This window comes from Phyllobates terribilis, unplaced genomic scaffold, assembly GCF_046119375.1.
Source record: "Phyllobates terribilis strain yellow unplaced genomic scaffold, ASM4611937v1 Scaffold_10__3_contigs__length_209671492, whole genome shotgun sequence".
NCBI classification, from domain to species: domain Eukaryota; kingdom Metazoa; phylum Chordata; class Amphibia; order Anura; family Dendrobatidae; genus Phyllobates; species Phyllobates terribilis.
In genome coordinates, this window is record NW_027362770.1 from 153,065,522 (window position 1) to 153,090,095 (window position 24,574).

Consider the following 24,574-nt stretch of genomic DNA (forward strand, 5'->3'; position numbering starts at 1 on the left):
CCCAAAGCCATACGCTACCAGAACGCAGGCGTCCGCCCAGGCCTGTTTTATATTTCAAAGTTGGACGGTAGTGGCAATGAATAATATTAATAATCGGGCTATCGTGAAGCTGACAGTGACCGTACGGAGGGCGTAAACAAATATTCCATGCGTTGGAATCCCGAGGTGTGATGCCATATGCTCACTGGTCGCTTGCCGACTCCTCTGTAGAGAGTAGTGGGGACTGTGTGCTCGCGGATCCCTGACAAAATCGTGACACAGTGATGGCACAGTGAGATATTGTGTGATCTCCCCGGTGTCTTCGCTGTGGAATACCTGATACAGTGCCCTAATATTAGAGCCATAGAATACCCATATAATAAAGCCATAAAATGTCCAAGTAATAGAGCCATACAAAGCCATAATAGAGCAATACAATATCCAAATAATAAAGCCATAAAATACCAAAATAAAAGAGATAATAGAGGCATACAATAGCCATATAACAGTAACTAAATAACAGTTATATAGTGCCTAACACTAAAGACATATAGTTGGCATATAATCTAGCCATACAGTGCCCTAATATTAGAGCCACATACTACCCAAATAATAAAGCCATAAAATGTTCGCGTAATAGAGCCACACAAAGCCATAATAGAGCTATACAATATCCACATAATAAAGCCATAAAATACCAAAATAAGGAGAGATAAAATTCCAGTGAGCTCTGATGGGGTCATAATCCGGAAGTGGAAAGAACATAATTTCACCATAAACCAACCACGGCCAGGTTCTCCCTGTAAGATTTCAGACTGAGGAGTCAAAATAATTATCAGAAGAGTTGTCCAAGAGTCAATGACCACCTATGGAGAGCTACAGAAAGACCTCAAATCAGTAGGTACAATTGTTTCAATGAAAACTATAAGTCAACAACATTTAGACCATCTACCAGGATGATGAAGATGAAACGAGGGTGGACATTTCAGCAAGACAATGATCCCAAACACACAGCCAAGGAAACTCTCAATTGGTTTCAGAGAACTGAAGCTGGTAGAATAGCCCATCCAATCACCAGACCTGAATCCAGCAGAAAATGTATGGAAGGAACTAAAGCTCAGAGTTCATAGAAGGAGCCCACGGGACCTTCAGGATGTGAAGAGGGTTTGTGTGGAAGAATGGGCCAAAATCACACCTGAGCAATGCCTGCAACTAGTTTCTCCATACAGGAGGCTTCTTGAAGCTGTCATCACCAACAAAGGCTTTTGTCTGTCTGTATGCTATAGCAGTGCAGTCACAGGTTCGTCACTGAGGTTTGTCGGAAGGAAGTGAGAGCAAAGCAACCTATCAACGACCGCAACAATGTCACACGAGCCTCGATAGATCCGGAGCATCTGTTATTTCTATTTTACAGAGGAGAGGGCTTGTCTGAGTAGTTGACAGTCTTTTCAAGGAATGTTGAGCATTTGCAGCAGATTAAACTATGTTAATTTTTGCTGTGTTTTTGCTGCCTGTTACATGTGTTTTTAATGCATTTTTACTTGCATTTTTTTACAATTCATCTGCATGGTTAAAAATGCTGCAAAAATGCTGAAAGAACAGACGTGATGCAGTGCAGATTTGAAAAACGCTTTGATGGTTCAAATCTGAAAAAAAAATTAAGCAGCTGAAATTTCCAAGATTTCATTCTCTTTGCTAGTACTGTAAAATGTCATAAAGACGCGTGAAAAAAGAAAATGGCAAAAATGCAATGTGTGAGCAAGCCGTTAAAGGTGGACAGATGTGAATTATAGCCACCTGTTGCTATAGTATGCAGGCCACATGTAGCCGACGTTGCTGGTAGGCCAGGACCAGATGTTGGACAGTTCAGTGAGAGAGACCAAGACTCAAAAATAAACTTTTTACTGAACGGGATTTAGATAGGGAATATTTACAGTAGATAGCGGGTATACAGTCTTTTGAAGATTTCCTTTCCAACTCAGAGCATTTGCCACACAGTTTCCTTCTTTCTTTTCTCTATTGTTCTTTATCTTCAACTTTCCTTTTTACCCCTTCTACAGATCCACTGTTTCTCACTACTTTACCACAATCCAGCTTGACACTACAGCCCTGATTAGCAAGAGTCATGTTCTCATCCTGCTGTTCCGCGTCTCCTCTTCCCTTTAGGGATCCAGTAGGGGTGGTAATTCTGACGCTCTGGAATTCCCGCCTGGGACACCGTAACTCATCCTACGGACCCAGTACTGTTTAGGCCTGTTACCTTTAAGAGTTATAAGTTCAGGGCCTTGTGGCTAGGCGTCCTAGGACCCGTCTCCGAATGATCACTTCTGCTCCGGATCTCGCCATCTCTTTACTTCAGTCTCATCTCACTTAGGAACACCCCACCTGGCACTGCTCAACTAAGGTCCTCTTTCTATGCACTCCAGGCCCTATCTGACTTCCTAACAGGAAATTGTTACTTTCCCTTCAACTTTGCCCCCTCCTCCACTCTGGGCTAGTCCCAAACATTAACTCTCACTATCCCTATTGTCAAACTACACACATTATCGATACTACACCTATAACGCACATCACAATTCACATTATACATCACAATTCATATTACATCAGCTCACACATTTCAACAATAAAACTTGTTTCTTCAAAGGGGAACGTGGGGAGCATGTCCATCTCCTTACATTTGCATCTATGGAAAGCCATGAGAAAGTACAAAAAACACATCAAAAAGTCAACAAACTGGTCAAATTACACATGTAATCTGCACCAACAAAAGCTGCAAAAATGGCGCAAAAAAAACTCTACAAAAATGGAGCGCTTTTACTGCCAAGAGAGCCGGTTTTGGCTGCAGAAAAAAAAGTTGCAAATCTCTACATGTGAACATAGCCTTAGTATTAAGAGATTCATCTGTGTCTGCCACATAATAAACCATGTAAGTTTTTAGAAAAATGTATTTTTTAAAGAAATTTCTGAAGCAACTAATACATATTTCTATCTTCTGTAGCTGAATTCATCCATTAACTCTTGTTATTAGCCCAGATTATTCCTGTCCACATTGAGTTTAAGCTCCGGCGGAATTTCTGGAGAAAATACATTTTGCAGTGATTGGTTTCAATTCACATTCAAGTGTAAGTGATTTAACTCAGGCCCCATTTCAATAATGTGATATAGACCGGCTTCCTCCAGAAAGGCTTGGTTAGAAAAAGGTTTTCAGTTTCAATTTGCAAGCTGTCACAGTATTAGGGAAAGAGCAGACATGGATATTTGGAAGCTTGTTTCCTAAGACCCCTGTCAACGTCTCCGCCTAAAGTACCAAATTAGATATTACTTGCGTCTGGAATACAGATCAGGATGATTGTCCTTCCACAGAAAATGTACTTGGTGCCGACAAAAAAAGTTAACAAAGATGGTAAGAATGGGAAGAGAATCCAGGAGGAAACGGCATTGATTGTTTTCCTGTGGGGAGACAAATAAAAAATCATCCAGGTAATAGATAATTGTCTTGAGGGCAAGTCTCAAATCGCACCACTCACTTGAGCTGTGGGAGCACCGCGCCCGTGCAGGCTGCATGTAACCGATGTTGCTGGTTGGCCAGGACCAAATGTTTGACAGTTCAATGAGGGAGACCACTAGTTCAAAATAAACCTTACTGAACATTAACTTGGGGAAGGTTATATACAGTAGATAGCGGTTAAATATCTTCTCAAATATTTCCTTCATAATGCTTAACATTTTCCTCACACAAATTCAACCGCTTTCTCTTCTCTCTCTTTTCTTGTTTTCTGTCTTCACTATTCTTCACTACTTCACCACAACCCATCTCGACACTACAGTTCAGCTAGCAAGAGTCCTTTACTGAAACCCGCGGTTCCACATCATCTTTCCACTTAGGGGAGCTATGGTGCCAGTATGGCTGGTACTTATCCTCTCTCCTACTGACGCTCTGGAACTTCCGCCCGTGGTAGTCTCGAGTACTGCGCCCTATCTAGGCCCTTTACTTTTAAGAGTTGTAAACTCTGGGCCTTACTGCTAGGCTTCATCTCCCAGGACCCATCTCCACTAAATAACTCTGTCTCTCGGTCACGCTTCCTCGTTTCTGCCACGGATCACGCATTCTTTCTCCCGGTCTCCTCTCACTTTAGGGGCACCCAAGAATGCGGCACTGCTCACATTGAACCTTAGGTCCTTTCTCTATGCACTCCAGGCCTTATCTGATGTCTCAACAGGAAATTGTCTCTTCACCTTCAGTTTAGCTCCTCCCACTCTGGGCTAGTTCCTACCATTAACTCTTGCTATCCCTACTGTCAGCAATTCATAGAATCATAGAATCATAGAATGGTAGAGTTGGAGGGGACCTCCTGGGTCATCTGGTTAAACCCCTTGCTCAAAGCAGGATTCACTAAATCATCTCAGACAGATTTCTGTCCAGCCTCTGTTTGAAGACGTCCATTGAAGGGGAACTCACCACCTCTCGTGGCAGCCTGTTCCACTCATTAATCACCCTAACTGTCAAAAAGTTTTTTCTAATATCTAATCTGTGTCTCCTCCCATTTAGTTTCATCCCATTGCTTCTAGTCTTTCCTTGTGCAAATGAGAATAAAGATGATCCTTCTACAATGTGACAGCCCTTGACATATTTGTAGACAGCTATTAAGTCTCCTCTCAGTCTTCTTTTTTGCAAGCTAAACATTCCCAAATCCTGCAACCGTTCCTCATAGGACATGGTTTGCAGACCAGTCACCATTCTGGTCGCTCTTCTCTGAACTTGCTCCAGTTTGTCTATGTCTTTTTTAAAATGTGGTGCCCAAAACTGTACACAGTATTCCAGATGAGGTCTGACCAAAGAGGAGTAAAGACCGATCATGACTTCACGTGATCTAGACTGTATGCTTCTGTTAATACATCCCAGAATTGTATTTACCTTTTTTGCTGCTGCATCACACTGTTGACTCATGTTCAGTCTATGATCTATTAGTATACCTAAGTCTTTTTCACATGTACTGTTGCTTAGCTCTATTCCTCCCATTCTGTATATGCTTTTTTCATTTTTATTGCCCAGATGTAGTACTTTGCATTTTTCCCTGTTAAAAACCATTCTGTTGGTTGCTGCCCACTGCTCCAGTTTATTTAGGTCTTTTTGAATCTTCCCTCTCTCTTCTCTAGTATTAGCTATCCCTCCTAGCTTTGTGTCATCAGCAAATTTAATCAGTTTACCCTCAATTCCTTCATCTAAATCATTGATAAAGATGTTGAACAATACAGGTCCCAGGACGGAGCCCTGTGGTACCCCACTTGAGACATTCATCCAGCTGGATGTGAAGCCATTTACAACCACCCTTTGAGTCCGATCACTAAGCCAGTTATGAATCCACCTAACAGTTGCCTGGTCCATTGCATACTTGGTCATTTTTTCAATAAGGATGGTGTGAGATACTTTGTCAAATGCTTTGCTGAAGTCAAGATATACTATATCTACAGCATTTCCCTGATCCACCCAGTCAGTGATTCTGTCATAGAAGGAAATTAAGTTAGTCTGACATGACTTGTTAGTTACAAACCCATGCTGACTCTGGTTAATCACTTCATTCTTGTCCAGGTACTTACTAGTGTTGAGCCACCCCCGTAGTGTTCGAGTTCGGTTCGGTTCGTCGAACACCCGTGTGTTCGCCGAACTGTTCGTCGAACTGTTCGTCGAACACCTTCGAACACCGTTAAAAACAATGGCAGGCAAACAAAAACACATAGAAACACATAGAAAACACCTTCAAAGGTGTCCAAAAGCTGACAAACTGCTCAGAAGACATAACTAACACATGGAAAAGTGACAAGTACATATAGTCATGCGAAAATAAAAGAGGTGGAGGAGTAAAAGGAGGGGGAGACACAGATATAGGCATGTCATGCCCTTCTAAAATCCAAAAAGTGAGAAGCCGACACGGCCAGTCCGCTCCTGGCCGTGCCACCTCCGTGTCGCCGGGTTTGTGCCAGAGCCGCGGTGAACCCTGACGGCCAGCCCCCCTCTCCCAATACTGGTGCCTGTCCGCTGGTGGGTCGAGAGAGCCCCCCTGTGGTGGAGGCAGCTCTAAGCTTTTTAATTTAAATTGTCTCTCTAATTTGAATGAATACACTTTAAATCCATTTACAAGGATCTATTGGAGGGCAAGTCTCATGCCAGCAGCCGCGTAATTCCAGCTCCAGTAGCGTCCACTAAAGCTGCTGCAGTTAAAAAGCTTTTATAAGGATCGAGCTCGGCTGTCCACCGCAAGGCATCCTAATGCCAGTCCCAGCCCCTATGCCTTGGGGTGCCTCCTGATGCTCTTCACTAAGTATCCCATGGTCCCGAATCATTTCCTTTGAAAAAATTAAGTGTCTAAACTACAGGTGGTGTAGCTTGCTTAACAGCCGGGATAATCCGCTGACTAGCAGACACTGCTACTAGGCACAAAGTATTTCCTGGGCTAGATGCAGTTAAAAATTTGTAATTAGATACTCTCGTTGGATGCTGAGAAAGCATTCCATAGAGTCTCCTGGCACGCCATATATGATTCTCTTAAAAAGCTTGGGGTAGGGGTCTAGGGGACCCTTTTATAGCCAAAATCACGGCCCTGTATCGCAATACGTCACCTAGGCTGAAGATAAATGGAACTGTAGCACCCTGAGGGCTCGGTTGCTACAGACGTATTGCACCTCACCCAGAGGTGTGATATCTCACTCTCAGGTAAGGATGGAGTGTGGATCAGGACCCGACACCTGCATGCATTACACCACATTGCCGTGGAGCAGGGCGACCAATATGCCCCTGAGATGGGCACGACAGTCCCTGTCCCTGGCTGGAGTGGGGGGAGGGAACACTGAGGAAGGGGAACCCTGTAGTGCAGGAGCAGGGAGGAAGCAGTTCCTGGGTGCATTGAGAAGGGAGTATAAAAGGTGGGCACCATCTTAGTTCAGTGCAGAGAAGTCTGAGCAGAAGTGGCAGGGAGCAGGGGCTCTGCATGAGCTCTGCTCCGGAGGCGGGCCTAGTAACAGAGGCCCAGGCCTGGAAGAGGGAGAAGGAAGGAAGAGGAGCGGAGAAGGCTCCAGGAACGAGGAATGAAGGGATCCCAGGGGTGCGGACGGGCGAGTCGCCACCGCACGCCCGAATCCACCTGCGTGGAGGGGTCAGGCCAAAGGGGGAGACCGGTCCCCGAACTAGTGGAGGCAGGAAACGACCCTCAGCTAGAAACCGGAGGCTCTGACATTTTATGTGGCGCAGCCCCTCGCTACACCCGCTAGGAAGGCACCACATAGGGTCAGGGAAACTGGCGCCAAGTTTACCAAGAGGAGGCCCGAGGCAGCCGGACAGAAGTGTTGGTAAGAAAGGCCAGACAAAGGACACACAAAGGGGGTCCTGTGAAGTGCTCCAAAGTTATCTGGGAGTTGTCTGAGCCCCTCACCTGGTGAGCACAGTACGACGTGGGCAGCCGTTACCTGCAGACGTGGTCTGGATAATAAGAACTGTGAGTAAAGGCCCTGGACTGCATCACTGACTCCGTGTCGTTACTGCTGCTGCCCTGCACCATCACCCCCATCCTCCGCATACACTGCCCTGAGGCTATACTCCTCCCGTGGGGAGTTATGCTACGCTCTGCTGCACCCACAACACCAGCCTCAGTGGTCTGCCCTGCAGCGGCGGTTCACTCTGACCGCAATCCACGGGTGGCGTAGTCGGACATTTAAACATCAAAACCACATAAATAGTTCCGCCACTGGTTTGACCGCCCTGAGCCACGGAACCGGGTTGCCGCCACGGAGACTACAACCACCAGCATCCACCAAAAAGGGTCCGGCTCCGGGTGTCCCAAGGCCCAGGGGGCGCGTCAGAACATTTTCATCACCTTTCACAATCACCAATGGGACAAGGCAGGGATGTCCTCTGTCCCCTCTCTTATACATCCTAGTGACGGAGCACCTGCTCTCATCAATTCGCCATAACCCCAATATTAGGTGGATTGAGGTGGGAGGCACCGAGTACAAGTGCTCTCTATTTGCTGATGATGTCCTAGTATATATCACTCAATCACATATATCCATCCCTGCTGTTATGGCTGAAATAGATCACTTTGTTACATGGTCAAATTTTAAAATCAATGCAGCGAAGTCTGAGGCCCTCGATGTCTCCCTCCCTAAATCCATATAGGATTCCATCCAGTCCAACTTTCCCTTTGCCTGGCCCTCACAGGGTATCAAATACTTAGGAATTCCTATTCATAGAGACCTCTCCCATCTATGTTATCTTAATTTTGGGCCCTTTATTGAACAATTCCATACAGACCACGGTTGGCAAGTTAGAACTGTAAGATTCACTACGTGAACCACTGGTGTTTTGTGGAAAAGCACATGTACACCGCGTTCCAAATTATTATGCAAAAAGTGTTTAGGAGTGATAAGGGAAGAATTTGTTTGTTTGTCAGTTAAACTCATTGATGGTGATGTGTGTCAGGGCTCTTTATATCACTGTAAGCAATTGCAGACACCTGTGCTAATTAGTTTGGCAGGTGTGTCCAATGAAAGGCAAGACTACTTAAGAAGGCTGTCTCACATTATTAAGCAGCCTACATTTTCTGCCAAAATGGGAAAGAAAAAGGATGTGTCGGCTGCTGAGAAGCAACAAATTGTGGAGTGTTTAGGTCAAGGCATGACTACAATCAACATTGTGCGATGATCAGGATGAAGTGTCTTGGCAATCAAGAAGTATGTAGCTGATTCACAGTACACACGTGTGCGTGCTGATAAGGGCAAATTGAGGACTCTTTCCTACAGGCAATTACGTCAGGTTGAAAGAGCAGCGGCAAGAAAGACTTGTCATAGCAGCAGACAAGTTTTTGAAGCTGCTTGTGCCTCCAATGTCCCCCGAACAACAAGATGCAGGGTCCTTCAGAGGTTTGCAGCTGTGCATACGCCATCCTGTCGACCTCCTCTATCCACTTCACACAAGCAGAAACGGCTCCAGTGGGCCAAACATTACATGAAGACTGATTTCAAAACAGTTTTGTTCACGGATGAGTGTCGTGCAGCGCTCGATGGTCCAGATGGATGGAGTGGAGGATCGCTGGTTGATGGACACCCCACGCAAACACGGCTACAGCGCCAACAAGGAGGAGGTGGAGTAATGTTTTGGGCTGGAATCATGGGGAGAGAGATTGTCGGCCCCTTTAGGATCCCTGAAGGCGCTAAAGATGAACTCCATAATGTATGTGGATTTTCTCAAACAGCACTTCCTGCCATGGTTCAAGAAGAAGAACCGTGTATTTCACAGCAAGATCATTTTTCTGCATGATAATGCACCATCTCATGCTGCACATAAAACATCTGCATCTCTGGCTGATATGGGCATAAAAGGGGACAAACTTATGGTGTGACCCCCATGCTCCCCTGACCTCTACCCCATTCAGAACCTTTGGAGCATCATTAAAAGGAGTGTCTATGATGGCGGGAGGCAGTTCACATCTAAGCAACAGCTCTGGGAGGGTATTCTGTCCTCATGCAAAACAATTGAAGCAGAAACCATCCAAAACCTGACAAATTCAATGGACGAGAGAGTTCAGAAGCTCCTTTCGAACAAGGGGTCCTATGTGAAAATGTAACATCACCTAGAATAAAGTTTTGAGTTGAAAACTGTTTGATTTCAGTTTCTAACAACCTGCTAATGCTTATAATTTCAAAAATGACCATTTTTTTGGTCTTTATTAAAATGAAAAGGTTGATCGAAAAGTTTGGGGGATCTAAGAGTGTGGCAACCCAGTAGTCATGATTACTTCGAATTCTGACAATATGAGGGTCATGCTGCAGGTAGTGCAGCAAGAAGGCACTTATGTGTCTTGCGCATCTCGGAGCCCCAAAATTATTTTCCGGGCTAGATGCAGCTAAAAATTATTTTAAATTTTAAATCTGGTGAAGCTTTAGTATAGATGGCCTAATAGGATCAGTGCTGCACACTGCTACAAAGCCCAAATTATTTTCCAGTCAAGATACAGATAAACATGATTAGTAATTTGAAAGCTTAAAACGGTTGGTAGGGTGATTTTAACCAATCATCAAGCTTTTACTCTCCCCAGGATGACACAGGGGTAGAAAAGTCGTTTCGGATCCATGATTTGTTCATCTTTATGAACGTGAGTCTGTCTACATTATCAGTGGAGAGCCGCGTGCGCTTATCTGTCAGCACACCACCAGCAGCGCTGAACACACGTTCAGACAGAACGCTGGCTGCGGGGCATGACAAGATCTCCAAGGCGTAAGTGGCTAGCTCCGGCCATTTATCCAGATTGGAAGCCCAAAAAGAGCAAGGGTCCAGTGACACAGTCGTGGCTTCAATGTTTACTTGGAGATACTCCTGTACCATCGTCTCTAGGCGTTGACTATGTGTCAGACTTCTTGTCTCCTGTGGCCTTGCAAAGGATGGGCTAAAAAAGTGGTGAAATGATTCCGCAAAATTGATGTTACCAGCAGATACTGTGGTTCTGTTACGGTTTGACTGCTGAACACTTGACGGTCCCACGGTTGGCAAGTTGGAACTGTCAGATTCACTACGTGCACCACTGGTATTTTGTGGAAAAGCACATGTAAGATTCTGCAACAGTCTCTGCTGATACTCCTGCATGCGTGCATCCCTTTCTATGGCAGGAATAATTTCTGCAAATTTACTTTTGTACCGGGGATCTAACAGTGTGGCAACCCAGTAGTCAGGATTATTTCTAATTCTCACAATTCGAGGGTCATGTTGCAGGTAGTGCAGCAAGAAGGCACTCATGTGTGTTGCGCATCCAGGAGCACCAAGTCCCTGTTGTGTTGGTGGCGAGGTAACAATCATGCTTCCTTCCTCTGTCCTCTCCCCCCAACCTCGCACAACAGAAATGTGATCAAGGTCTCCCTCATCTGATGAGTCTTCCATCAGTTCGTCCTCCACTTCTTCCTGGGCTCCTGCACCTTCCTCACTAGTTTGGCTGCTACCATGCGCCCTGGTAAAACCATCTCCCCCACCCTCACATGCCTGCCGCCTTGGTGCTGCCGACCGTCTGGACCTTGCAGATGTTAGCCCTTCCGCATACAACTCCTCCTCCTCTACTTCCTCCACCTCCTCTTGTGCCACCACCTGACTCCGAATTCTGTTTAACATGTGCTCCAGCATGTAAATCACCGGAATAGTCATGCTGATAATGGCATCGTCAGCACTAAACATCTTCGTCGCCATTTCAAAACTGTGCAGAAGGGTGCATAGGTCCCTGATCTGAGACCACTCCTCCAGCGTGATTTGCCCCACCTCTGAATCTCGTTGGCCCAGGCTATACGTCAGAGCGTATTGCACCAGGGCTTGTCGGTGCTGCCACAGTCGCTGCAACATGTGCAGAGTTGAATTCCACCGGGTAGGCACATCGCATTTTAGCCGGTGAAGTGGCAGGCCCAACGACTTCTGTAGAGATGTAAGTCGCTGAGCTGCGGGATGCGAACGGCGGAAGTGAGCACACAGCGACCGTGCCCTCTGCAGAAGGCCATCTAGTCTGGGATAGTGGGCTAAAAATTGCTGGACAACCAGGTTCAACACGTGAGCCATACAAGGCACGTGTGTGACATTGCCCCGGCGAAGGGCCGCACCCAGGTTTGCAGCATTGTCGCACACGGCCTTCCCTGGTTTCAGGTCCAGTGGAGACAACCATTCATGAAATTGGTTCTCCAGAGCTGACCACAACTCCTCAGCTGTGTGACTCACATTTCCCAGACATTTCAATGTAAAAACCGCCTGATGACGTTGAGCCCTACTGCCAGCATAGTAAGGAGGTGTGCAGGATCCCTTCTGCGCAGTTAGAAAGCTTGTGGCATGACCAGACAGGCTTTGGGTGCAGGTGGAAGACCGAGAGGAGGTTGAGGAGGCAGAAGCAGTGGAGGAACTTTGACATAAAGAGGATTGACGCACAACTCGTGGGGACGGCAAGACTTGGACAGCAGCCCCTTGTCCTGCTGTCACCATAGTTACCCAGTGCCCAGTCAGCGACATGTAACGCCCCTGTCCATGCCTACTCGTCCAAGTGTCTGTGGTGAAATGCACCCTGTCACACACAGAGTTTCTCAAAGAAGCGGTGATGTTGTGTGCGACATGCTGGTGGAGCGCAGGCACACCTTTCTTTGAGAAGTAGTGCCGACTGGGCATCTGGTACTGGGGCACTGCGACGGACATAAGGTCTCGAAAATCCTCTGTGTCCACCAGGCGGAAAGGCAGCATTTCTGTAGCCAAGAGCTTGCAGATGGTGAAATTCAACCTCTTAGCTTTCTCATGGCTAGGAGGAAATGGTCTTTTACTTGTCCACATCTGAGGGACCGAGGGCTGGCTATTGTGCTTAGACGGGGTTGATAAGGGTGTCCCCGGCAAACTGCCGGTCTGTGAGGAAGATGCAGCCGGACATGTTAGGTTGCCTTGATCCAAAGGTGGTGCTATCGATGTCGGACAGCGCTCAACACCAGCTGGTGTTCCCACCTCCAAAGAAAATGATGACCTGCCAATCACGCTGGCTGTTGCGGGTAAAGAGGTGGCAGGTCTGCGCCCCAAAACAGGTGTGACTGCTGTCCCCCCAGTCACAGAGGATGAAGAGGCCGCGGATGCACAAGATATGGCAGACGGTGGTTGGCCCGGCCGGCTAGGCCGCATTGTAGCACACTGAGCTTCCCACTGCAACTTATGCTTCATGTCCATGTGCCGGTTCATGCATGAAGTACTCAAACTATGTATTTTTTGGCCTCTACTTAGCTTTTGCTGACAAATGTTACAGATAACACGAGTTGGGTCATCTTTATCGATCTGAAAAAATGCCCAGGCTATGCAAGGCTTAGCACCCATGCGACCTGAAGAGCCACCACGACTTGTGGTGAGAGGCAGAGTTGTGTTTGAGGATGCAGTTGTTGACGTGCTTCCAGTACTACGTCTCTGTCCAGGAAGGCGCAAGCTGACCTCGTCGTCACTAGCATCTTCCTCCACCTCCTCTGCTGACCTCATCTCTTGGCTGACTGTGGGTTGACAGTAAGTGGGATCTCCAACCTCATCATCATCACCCTGTGTGTTATCACACCCGTCGTCCTCAGAGCCAACCTGTTCCTGCCATGACAAAAAACTAAAGTTGTCGCTCCAATCAGGTATTTGAGTCTTATCATCGTCTTCCTCATTGTCTCCACCAACAGGAGTTACAGTTTGGGAATGAGGGTCTACATTATGGTCAGAACCTTCTGCGTCTGGTCCTGGATCCGACTCATAAAGATTCTGGGCATCAGTGCAGATCATTTCCTCGTCTGGATTCACAGAAGCGCTGGAGTCGACCTCTGATTCCCAGGCTATAGTATGAGTAAACAGCTCTGCAGACTCAACCATCTGTTCTACCTCATACTCAGACGGGCAGCTGGAGATTTGGGAGCTGTGAGGAAGCAAGTGCGATTTGGGTGACACCTTTGAGGACTGGAGTATTTGTGATGTTGAAGTTGATGTGGAGGAGAGCCCACTTAAAGGAGCACTTGATATCCGTTGAAGCACCTGCTGTTTTTGTGCCTCATCTGGAATTTGTAGCGATTGGCGTGGCCGTAAGAAAGGGATCTTATCACATTGTCCGCTAAAAGAAGTAGACATTTTAGTTTGGCTGGAAGATGGTCTTTCTTCTGCAGATGTTACTGTTGCTTTAACACCTACCCCACGGACACAACCTTTTTTCCCCTTCCCAACACGCCTATTCCCCTTTCCACCAGCAGCAGGCCTTTTTCCACTCATTTTGGTGGTTAACTAATTCACAACTCTGGAGTTGTTTGCACAAAAAAACAATGGATGGTAACCGAGCAGAGCTGAGTGGCCAAACTGTGGTATTAGGCCAAAACTATTGGCTGGGTTAGATGCAGAAAAAAATTATATTCAATTTGCAACCTGATGGAGGTCAGTATAGATGGACTAATACAACAAGTCCCACACACAGCTAGAAGCCCAATATTTTTTCAGAGGTAGATGCAGAAAAAAATATATTCAGTTTGCAACCTGATGGAGGTCAGTATAGGTGGACTAATAGAACAAGTCCCACACACTGCTAGAAGGCCAAATATTTTTTCAGAGCTAGATGCAGAAAAAAATTATATTCAGTTTGCAACCTGATGGAGGTCAGTATAGATGGATTAATAGAACAAGACCCACACACAGCTAGAAGCCCAATATTTTTTCAGAGGTAGATGCAGAAAAAAATATATTCAGTTTGCAACCTGATGGAGGTCAGTATAGATGGACTAATACAACAAGTCCCACACACAGCTAGAAGCCCAATATTTTTTCAGAGGTAGATGCAGAAAAAAATATATTCAGTTTGCAACCTGATGGAGGTCAGTATAGATGGATTAATAGAACAAGACCCACACACAGCTAGAAGCCCAATATTTTTTCAGAGCTAGATGCAGAAAAAAATTATATTCAGTTTGCAACCTGATGGAGGTCAGTATAGATGGATTAATAGAACAAGACCCACACACAGCTAGAAGCCCAATATTTTTTCAGAGCTAGATGCAGAAAAAAATTATATTCAGTTTGCAACCTGATGGAGGTCAGTATAGATGGATTAATAGAACAAGACCCACACACTGCTAGAAGCCCAATATTTTTTCAGAGCTAGATGCAGAAAAAAATTATATTCAGTTTGCAACCTGATGGAGGTCAGTATAGATGGATTAATAGAACAAGACCCACACACAGCTAGAAGCCCAATATTTTTTCAGAGCTAGATGCAGAAAAAAATTAGATTCAGTTTGCAACCTGATGGAGGTCAGTATAGATGGATTAATAGAACAAGACCCACACACAGCTAGAAGCCCAATATTTTTTCAGAGGTAGATGCAGAAAAAAATATATTCAGTTTGCAACCTGATGGAGGTCAGTATAGATGGACTAATACAACAAGTCCCACACACAGCTAGAAGCCCAATATTTTTTCAGAGGTAGATGCAGAAAAAAATATATTCAGTTTGCAACCTGATGGAGATCAGTATAGGTGGACTAATAGAACAAGTCCCACACACAGCTAGAAGGCCAAATATTTTTTTCAGAGCTAGATGCAGAAAAAAATTATATTCAGTTTGCAACCTGATGGAGGTCAGTATAGATGGATTAATAGAACAAGACCCACACACAGCTAGAAGCCCAATATTTTTTCAGAGGTAGATGCAGAAAAAAATATATTCAGTTTGCAACCTGATGGAGGTCAGTATAGATGGACTAATACAACAAGTCCCACACACAGCTAGAAGCCCAATATTTTTTCAGAGGTAGATGCAGAAAAAAATATATTCAGTTTGCAACCTGATGGAGGTCAGTATAGGTGGACTAATAGAACAAGTCCCACACACTGCTAGAAGCCAAATATTTTTTCAGAGCTAGATGCAGAAAAAAATTATATTCAGTTTGCAACCTGATGGAGGTCAGTATAGATGGATTAATAGAACAAGACCCACACACAGCTAGAAGCCCAATATTTTTTCAGAGCTAGATGCAGAAAAAAATTAGATTCAGTTTGCAACCTGATGGAGGTCAGTATAGATGGATTAATAGAACAAGACCCACACACAGCTAGAAGCCCAATATTTTTTCAGAGGTAGATGCAGAAAAAAATATATTCAGTTTGCAACCTGATGGAGGTCAGTATAGATGGACTAATACAACAAGTCCCACACACAGCTAGAAGCCCAATATTTTTTCAGAGGTAGATGCAGAAAAAAATATATTCAGTTTGCAACCTGATGGAGGTCAGTATAGGTGGACTAATAGAACAAGTCCCACACACTGCTAGAAGGCCAAATATTTTTTCAGAGCTAGATGCAGAAAAAAATTATATTCAGTTTGCAACCTGATGGAGGTCAGTATAGATGGATTAATAGAACAAGACCCACACACAGCTAGAAGCCCAATATTTTTTCAGAGCTAGATGCAGAAAAAAATTATATTCAGTTTGCAACCTGATGGAGGTCAGTATAGATGGATTAATAGAACAAGACCCACACACAGCTAGAAGCCCAATATTTTTTCAGAGCTAGATGCAGAAAAAAATTATATTCAGTTTGCAACCTGATGGAGGTCAGTATAGATGGATTAATAGAACAAGACCCACACACAGCTAGAAGCCCAATATTTTTTCAGAGCTAGATGCAGAAAAAAATTAGATTCAGTTTGCAACCTGATGGAGGTCAGTATAGATGGACTAATAGAATGATGCTATGCCCAAAAGATTTTACTTCACTAGGTGCAGTAAAAAAATTGGTATTCTATACACAGGTGGTATATCTTGCAACACAGATACGCTACTCCACTGACTAACACACTCTGCAATAGGCCAAAAAGGATTAGCTTTGCTAGATTCATCCAAATGCTGTGAAAAAAACTTGCACAGCACTGGCACAGACCTGCCTGGCAAAAACTGATAGGAACTGATGTAACCTAGTCCTGAAAAGGACTCCAATTACAATTAGTCTTTACTCCCACAACCTATCTATTTAAGAGCACAGACCTGCCTGATAAAAGTCGTAGGAAATGCTGTAACCTAGTCCTTAAAAGGACTGCAATCACAACTATTCCCTACTCCCAAGCTATCTGTAGATTTGTGCGAAAATTGGCTTGAAATTAACAAGGTATAGCGCACACAGCAACAGCGGTGCCGTCTAACACGCAGCTGCAGCAGTGAGAAAATGGTGGCGACGGGGAAAATGGCTTGGTCTTATAGGGCAAGGACATGTGACATACACTGCCAATGACACATGCCCTTGCTTGTGTGAAAAAAAGCACTTCGCTCCGTGTGTGCGCTGCTGATAGGCTGACAGATTGCACCTCCCCACTGTAAATGCGGGAAAGAGAAAAAAAAATGGAGATCTTCATTGTTCCTGCAGAGATCCATCCCCTGCCCCTCCCCCCACCCCGCTGTACACTCAAACTGCGTATTAACATTAATTTTCATCATTACTGAGAAAAAATCCAGTTATGATTTTGGTGCACGAACAGTTATCGAACATAACCTCGAACAGCCGAATTTTTCTCAAATTGTTCGTGTTCGCCGAACGGCTCGAACACCGCCCAAAACAGCTCGAATTTGAGATTGGCGAACAGTTCGAGTAGAACAACGCTCATCTCTAGTACTTACATACATGTTGTTTAATAATTTGTTCAAAGATCTTTCCTGGTATAGAAGTCAGACTCACCGACCTATAGTTCCCTGGGTCCACCTTCTTCCCCTTTTTGAAGATAGGAACAACATTTGCTCTTCTCCAGTCTTCTGGGACTTCTCCTGTTCTCCAAGAATTTTCAAAGATTATGGAGAGTGGTTCTAAAATTTCTTCTACGATCTCCTTCAGTACTCTGGGGTGTAATTCATCTGGACCTGGAGACTTGAACTCATTTATGTTAGCTAAATATTCCCTCACAATCTTTCTGTTTACAGATAACTTGGATTCCTCTATTCCTTTAAAAGGACAGTGAAGATTAGTTGATGTTACATTTTCTTTCTGAGAGAAAACAGATGCAAAATAGGAGTTAAAAAGTTCGGCCTTCTCAACATCCTCTCTTACCATTTCTCCATTTTCATCCTGTAAAAATCCTATAGCATCTTTGACTTTTCTTTTACTTTTGACATACCCCCAAAATCCTTTTTTATTGCTTTTGACATCTCTTGCAAGCCTTAATTCATTGTCAGCTTTAGCTAACCTGATACGTGCCCTGCAGGATCTGCAGACTGCATTATAATCTTCTTTAGATATGCCTCCCTCTTTCCATTTAATAAACATTTCTTTCTTTCTTTTTAGCATGTGTTTAAGTTCTGTGTTCATCCATCCTGGTTTCCTTAAATGCTTCCCATTCTTCCTACTTTTCGGGATTGTTAACGATTGTGCTTTGAGAATCTCATTTTTAAAAATTTCCCATCCTTCCTGGACATTTTTGTCCTTAAGGACATCCAGCCATTGGATCCCTCCTATTCTCTTTCTGAGTCTCTTAAAATCTGCCTTTTTAAAATCTAACCTTGAAGTTTGAGTCTTCACATGTCTTCCTCCTCTAGTTATCCAAAATTCTATAATAGCATGATCGCTGCCTCCTAGGGTCCCAGCCACCTTTACCTCCTCAACCATTTCCTCCCTGTTTATAAGGATTAGATCCAAAGTAGCAGATCCCCTTGTTTTCTCCCCTACCTTTTGGAAGATAAAGTTGTCAGCAAGAGAGGATAAGAATTTGCTTGACCTGTTAGTTTTACTTGAGAGAGATTCCCAACAAATGTCTGGATAGTTGAAATCTCCCATGACCACTACGTCATATTTTTTGGAGAACTTGGTCATTTGATACATAAAGAGTTCATCCATATCTTCAGCTTGCCCAGGTGGCCTGTAGTAAATGCCTACAATGGTGTCCTTTCCGTTGTTCTCTCCTTGTATTCTTACCCAAACAGTTTCCACAGAACTCCCAGTCTCTGAAGCTTCAATCTCTGTGCAGATATACGCTTTTCTAACATACAATGCGACACCTCCTCCTCGTTTATCAAGTCTGTTTCTTGCAAATAAGTTGTATCCTTTTAGCCTTGTATTCCAATCATGTGTATCGTCCCACCAAGTTTCAGTGATTCCAATGACATCATATTCCTTTTCCTGCATTAGTAGTTCCAATTCTCCTTGTTTGTTGCCCATGCTTTGTGCATTTGTATAAAAACATTTTAGTTTGTGATTGGTTTCTCTTCCTCCCATATTTTTATTATTTAAATTATTTTGTCTTTGTTCTTCTTTTCCACTTCCAGTAGCAGAGATCTCAATAGTATTTGTCAGCTGTATGGCTTTTTCTGGCCTTTTGCTTCCCTTCCCACATTGTTCTAGTTTAAAGCTCTCCTGATGAGTGTAGCAAGGCGACTTCCAAATACATGTTTTCCAGTCTTCGTAAGGTGCACCCCACTATATCAACATCATTATGCACATCACAGTTCCGTTCACATTACAATAACACTTGTTTCTTCAAAGGGGAACGTGGGCAGCATGGCAATTTCCTTACACCAGCATAGGACACGGCCGCAGAATTATGAGATTGCTGAAAGGAATTGGGGGGGGGGGGTTGGGTTAATGATTCTAGCCAAAACAGTAAAGCTCTTAGGGCCGCTACTAAATCACCCCACTCTCCTTGGCATCCCAAACCCCCGTGAAATTGAACTTGCTGCTTTATTAAGGAACCTGTAGGTATCCTGATAAGTGCCCGGTCGACTTCCGCCTCTTGCAATGATGTTCCAACCTGCGCGAGCCAGAAGAACTGCAGGAGCTAGCTTATGGAGAATGCCCCTGGGAGGATCTGGAAGAAAGAGGCCTTCTACTGCATCTTGATGCTTTAGAAGAATGACTGGAGCACCTCCGTTTGTTTCCAGAGGCTCTGCTTTTGCCATGTGTGATAGAGCCCTGGGAACAAGACTGGGATCGGGATCTGGAGACAGCCATATCATGACAGTGATAATGCATAAGGCTCGTGGTGGCTGAATGAGGCACAGTAGCTGGGGAAAGAAGAGGTGAGGACATCAAAGAAAGTAGTCTCAGTCACTGCACTAGGTAAAAGTTGCTGAGGGTCATTGACTTCCTCCACAGCCTGACTGGCTGGAGGTGGTAACGGTTCCTCCAAAGAGGAAGGGTTGTTCTGGTTTCCCATAAATGCACTAGTGGGCAGAGAGCAATGAACACCATGGTTAATGGACAGGGCCGTAGGGGTAGAAAATGGCGCTGGAGAATCCTTGGGCGAAGCCAAATTTCGCCCTCTGGAAAACACCGAAGGGAGCTCATAGGAAGCCTGTAATGGCCTCCCCCTGTCATACCTGGCAGGGTCATGCCGCCAATCAGAGGCGGAGGCAGAGACACCGGGGCTAATTCTCAGTGACGGACAGGAACGCCACAAGTTCAAATTAATGGAAGGGGAGGAGGAAAGAAGGTGAGGAACAAGACACTTGATATATGACACCATCAGGAAATGACCCAGGAAAAAAACCCTGCTGAGATATGACAACTGGTGCAGCTCACACTGACCCCCATTAGCACCAAAGAAACCAAGGATCACAAAAATATCAGAAAACATGGGTGGAGGCAGCCTAGAACTGGAAATAAAGGCCAGCCTGTCTCACCCGTCAAGAACCTCTTCCCTATTCGGATTGTGGTCCCCTAGATCTTCATGCACAATGTGCCTATGTGACGCCATCGAGTAGTTGTGATGTGAATTGCTGTCTGTTGGGGTGCTGTAATTTTGACTTGTATATCTAAAGGGAGAAATTGAAGCCTTTTAAGAGAACAGGACATCAGAAAAGGACTTATTATGGAAATCAAGGTTTTATGTTAAATGCATTTCTTTTATAGTTTGGATTTTTTTTGTAACGTTGTTATATTGCTGTCTATAAGGTACATAAGAAAATCAGAAATCTAGTAATTTTGATACTGGCCACTGGGCCTTATGCTAAACTCAGACTTCCTATTCTGTACAGAAGACTTTTCAGCAGTCTCATCATCATCACATGCAGGACTACAATGAAGATAACACCTCTATATACAGTAGATAACACAGGATCCACCATTGACAATAGGTGATGTCACAGCTCACCTCCTCCTCCTCCTCCTGTACAATGACTGATAACACCTCTATATACAGTAGATAACACAGGATCCACCATTCACAATAGGTGATGTCACAGCTCACCTCCTCCTCCTGTACAATGACTGATAACACCTCTGTATACAGTAGATAACACAGGATCCACCATTCACAATAGGTGATGTCACAGCTCACCTCCTCCTCCTGAACAATGACTGATAACACCTCTATATACAGTAGATAACACAGGATCCACCATTCACAATAGGTGATGTCACAGACAGCTCACCTCCTCCTCCTGTGCAATGACTGATAACACCTCTATATACAGTAGATAACACAGGATCCACCATTCACAATAGGTGATGTCACAGCTCACCTCCTACTGTACAATGACTGATAACACTTCTATATACAGTAAATAACACAGGATCCACCATTCACAATAGATGATGTCACAGCTCACCTCCTCCCCCTCCTGTACAATGACTAATAACCCCTCTATATACAGAATATAACACAGGATTCACCATTTACAAGTCTTGGGCTCACTTATTTCTGTATACAGTATACCATACTTTTTCCCGTATGTTGCAGCTACATAGGGTCAGGTGGGTATGAGGTTCTAGACTACATTAGGTAGGGTTTCAACGAATATTGGTCAAAGTTTCTTCACCAGCCGAACTCTCCCCTTGATTAGACCATAGTTTTTTTTTAGGGTACTTTCTATGATGAAGGAATTATGACTATTTTTTATCATTTTGCTGTTTTTGTCGTTGTCTTTTCCTCCTTAGCCCCAGATGCTCCATATACACACTGGAAGCAAACTGTATTCTACCTGGAAGATTACTTGACTGTACGGAGAGGAGAAGAACTTTATGGATCGATATCTATGAAGCCAAATGCTAACAACATCGTAAGTTATGTGCCTATCTACCTCATCTAATGAAGTATAAGAGATATAGCTGGAAGCCTCCATTTTAGCTCCTCTGGGGTCCTACAATGGATAGAGACCCCATATAATGTTTGCCCTTTTTAACATCAGACTAGGACTCTTTTGGCCACCAAAATGATTGAGGTTCTTCTAAGCATTTATACAGAACATGTTCACTTTCAATTGGGGCATGGATATCAAATAGCTTATTTGTGATGAGCTCTTGAGAAATAAATTCTATACACCCCACAACCACCCCCAAAGTCACCCCAAATGGACACTTGGAGCCCTTTTATATTATTTACTCAAAATTGTGTTGGAATCTTGGACCATGAGAATGTCTTCAGATGGGACAGTGTGGCTGTGACCCTATGTGTTTTTCCTCCTCGGCAGTAGAAATCAGTCTTCTCCATCTCTGTAGGCACGAATGATGACAGGTAGGATATAAGATACAGGATAAGTGTGAGAAAGGAGCCTCGCCTAACACCATACTCTCCTTTTTTTTACAAGTTTATAGTGGCACATACTTGCTAACTCTTTTGGGGTAAAAGGTAGGCTACTGGAAGAGTTGTCAAAAACCCCTGGACATTACATAAGAAAGTGTAGCACCCCGAGGGTTCGGTCGCTACAGAGGTATTGCATCTCATCCAGATGTGCGATATCTCACTTCCAGGTAAGGATGGAGTGTGGATCAGGACCCCGACACCTGCATGCATTACACCACATTTCCGGGGGGCAGGGCGACCAGTATGCTCCAAGTAGAGCACGACAGTCCCTGTCCCTGGCTGGAGTGGGGGAAGGGAACCCTGTAGTGCATAGGAGGGAGAGGGCAGTTCCTGGGTGCACCTAGAGGGAGGTATAGAAGGTGGGCACCATCTTAGTTCAGGGAGAGTGAGTCCAGACAGAGAAGAAGAGGGAGCAGGAGGTGGGAGCAGAGGCTCTGCATGGGCTCTGCTCTGCAGGCAGGCCTAAGAGAGAGGCCGGAGCCTGGAGGAAGGAGAAGGAAGGAGAAGGAAGGAAGAGGAGCGGAGGAGGCTCCAGGAACAAGCAACGAAGGGACCCCAGGGGTGTGGACTGGCGAGTCGCCACTGCACATCCGAATCTACCTGCGTAGGGGGTCAGGCCAAAGGGGGAAACCGGTCCCCGAAACTAGTGGAGGCGGGGAACTACCCTCAGCTAGAACCCGGAGGCTGTGACGTTTCACGTGGCGCAGCCCCTCGCTACACCCGATAGGAAGGCACCATATAGGGTCAGGGAAACTGGCGCCAAGGTTTACCAGAGAAGGCCCGAGGCAGCCGGACAGAAGCGAGGTCACTGGCGGGGTATGACAGGCCAGAGAAAGGACACACAAAGGGGGTCCTGTGAAACGCTCCAAAGTTATCTGGGAGTAGGCCAAGCCCCTCACCTGGTGAGCACAGTGCGACGAGGGACGTTATGACCAGCTGTAGTAACGTGGATAAAGAACTGTGAGTAAATACTCTGGACTGCATTACAGGACTCTGTGTCGTTACTGCTGCTCCCGCGCACCATCACCCCCAACATCTACACTTGCTGCCCTGAGGCTATACTCCTCCCGTGGGGAGTTATACTATCCTCTGCTGCACTCCCAACACCAGCCTCAGCGGTCTGCCCTGCATTCAGACCGCAATCCACGGGTGGCGTAGTCGGACATTTGGTATATAGACTGCCATTTGGGTTGACCACCCTGAGCCACGGGACCGGGTCCCTGCCACGCAAGGACTACAACCCCCAGCATCCACAACGGGTCCGGTTCCGGGTATCCCCACACACACACGGCCCAGGGGGCGTGTCAAAAGCATTGCTCTTTGTGCATGGCTTAAGATTCAGTCTACAGTTGAACAAAAAAATTTGTAAGACCCTGGTCTAGCAGCCACATTGGTAGTCTGCCGGCACCTCTTCTAATCAAAGGAGGCACCAGGAAGTAGGAGGTGGCCACGGACTAACAATGAGGCTGCGGAACCCGATTGTTGTAACTCTATTTGCTTAACTTTAGACCCAATTGTTGCACAGCTTCTGGATACCCACAGTTGCGGTAGAGACTTCACAGAGCAGATTACATGGGATAACAAGCTTTTACTTCTCAGAACATGAGGTAAAGGAAAAAACGCACAGTCACACAGTACTGCACCAGGAAGTAAGAACAAAACAGAAAATACAAGAGAAACTTTTTTTCTTTTTACAATACAGTAAACAAGGAAACTTCACACAACATCGCCATCTACTGTCAGATTAGCATAAAGTCCTCCTTCACACAAACAAAGAAGTCCACAACTGTTGCATATACCAACACCAACTAGAATTGAAGAAACTGATTCTAAGCAAATTGGATTTGTCACAAATTTTTCGATATTCAATATGTTCGTTCTCTTTTATGGTCCGGGAAGGGGTTAAAATACAATAAAACATAATACTCATCCAACTCTCCTGATACCTTCAAGTGGCGCGCGACATGTGTTAATGGCGTGCGTTGACACTTGGAACTACTTGAGGCCAAGGCAGCATCAGTGGAGACAAAGAGAAGACCAAAAGAAGCTCCCAAGCGAAGACCAGAGTAACGAGCGAGGAGCCGTCGAAGAGGGACATGCGTGGGGTATGCCCAAGACAGGTAAATATAATATTTTATTATTTTTTGACCCCTTCCCAGACCTCAGTGTTTTATTTTGCTTTGGGGGCACAATAAATGCCTTTATGGATCGCATCCGATTCACTTGTGACAAATCCAAAGAATTTGTTAGCCAAATTGAACCCGAATCAAATTTTTTAGAATTTTTCATCTCCAGTCCCAATGATCAAGATCCATGTTCAGTAAGTGCAAAATGAATGATTTTATTCTCCTTAGGAATTTTTAAAAGTTGGTAAGTGTAAGTTTTCCAAGAAAGGGGCCAATTCTTCTATGTATGCCCCAACTCTGGGCAAGAAAAATAAATGATTACTGTCAGGGAACGTCAGGGACAAAACCGGGGAGATCACACAATATCCCATCGCTGCCGTCACTCTGTCAGGATTGTCAGGGATTCATG

The 24,574-nt window shown here is 44.9% G+C and overlaps 1 protein-coding gene across 3 annotated transcripts in view; it reads left to right on the top strand.

The window, feature by feature from the left end:
* PRMT8 (protein arginine methyltransferase 8) overlaps nt 1-24,574 on the top strand; it is a 288,767-nt gene that overhangs the window by 260,766 nt on the left and 3,427 nt on the right. For all 3 annotated transcript variants that reach the window (XM_073649943.1, XM_073649942.1, XM_073649944.1), the window contains exon 9: nt 21,394-21,515. In XM_073649943.1, the coding sequence (XP_073506044.1) occupies nt 21,394-21,515 (122 nt within the window). The remainder of the gene's footprint in view (nt 1-21,393; nt 21,516-24,574) is intronic.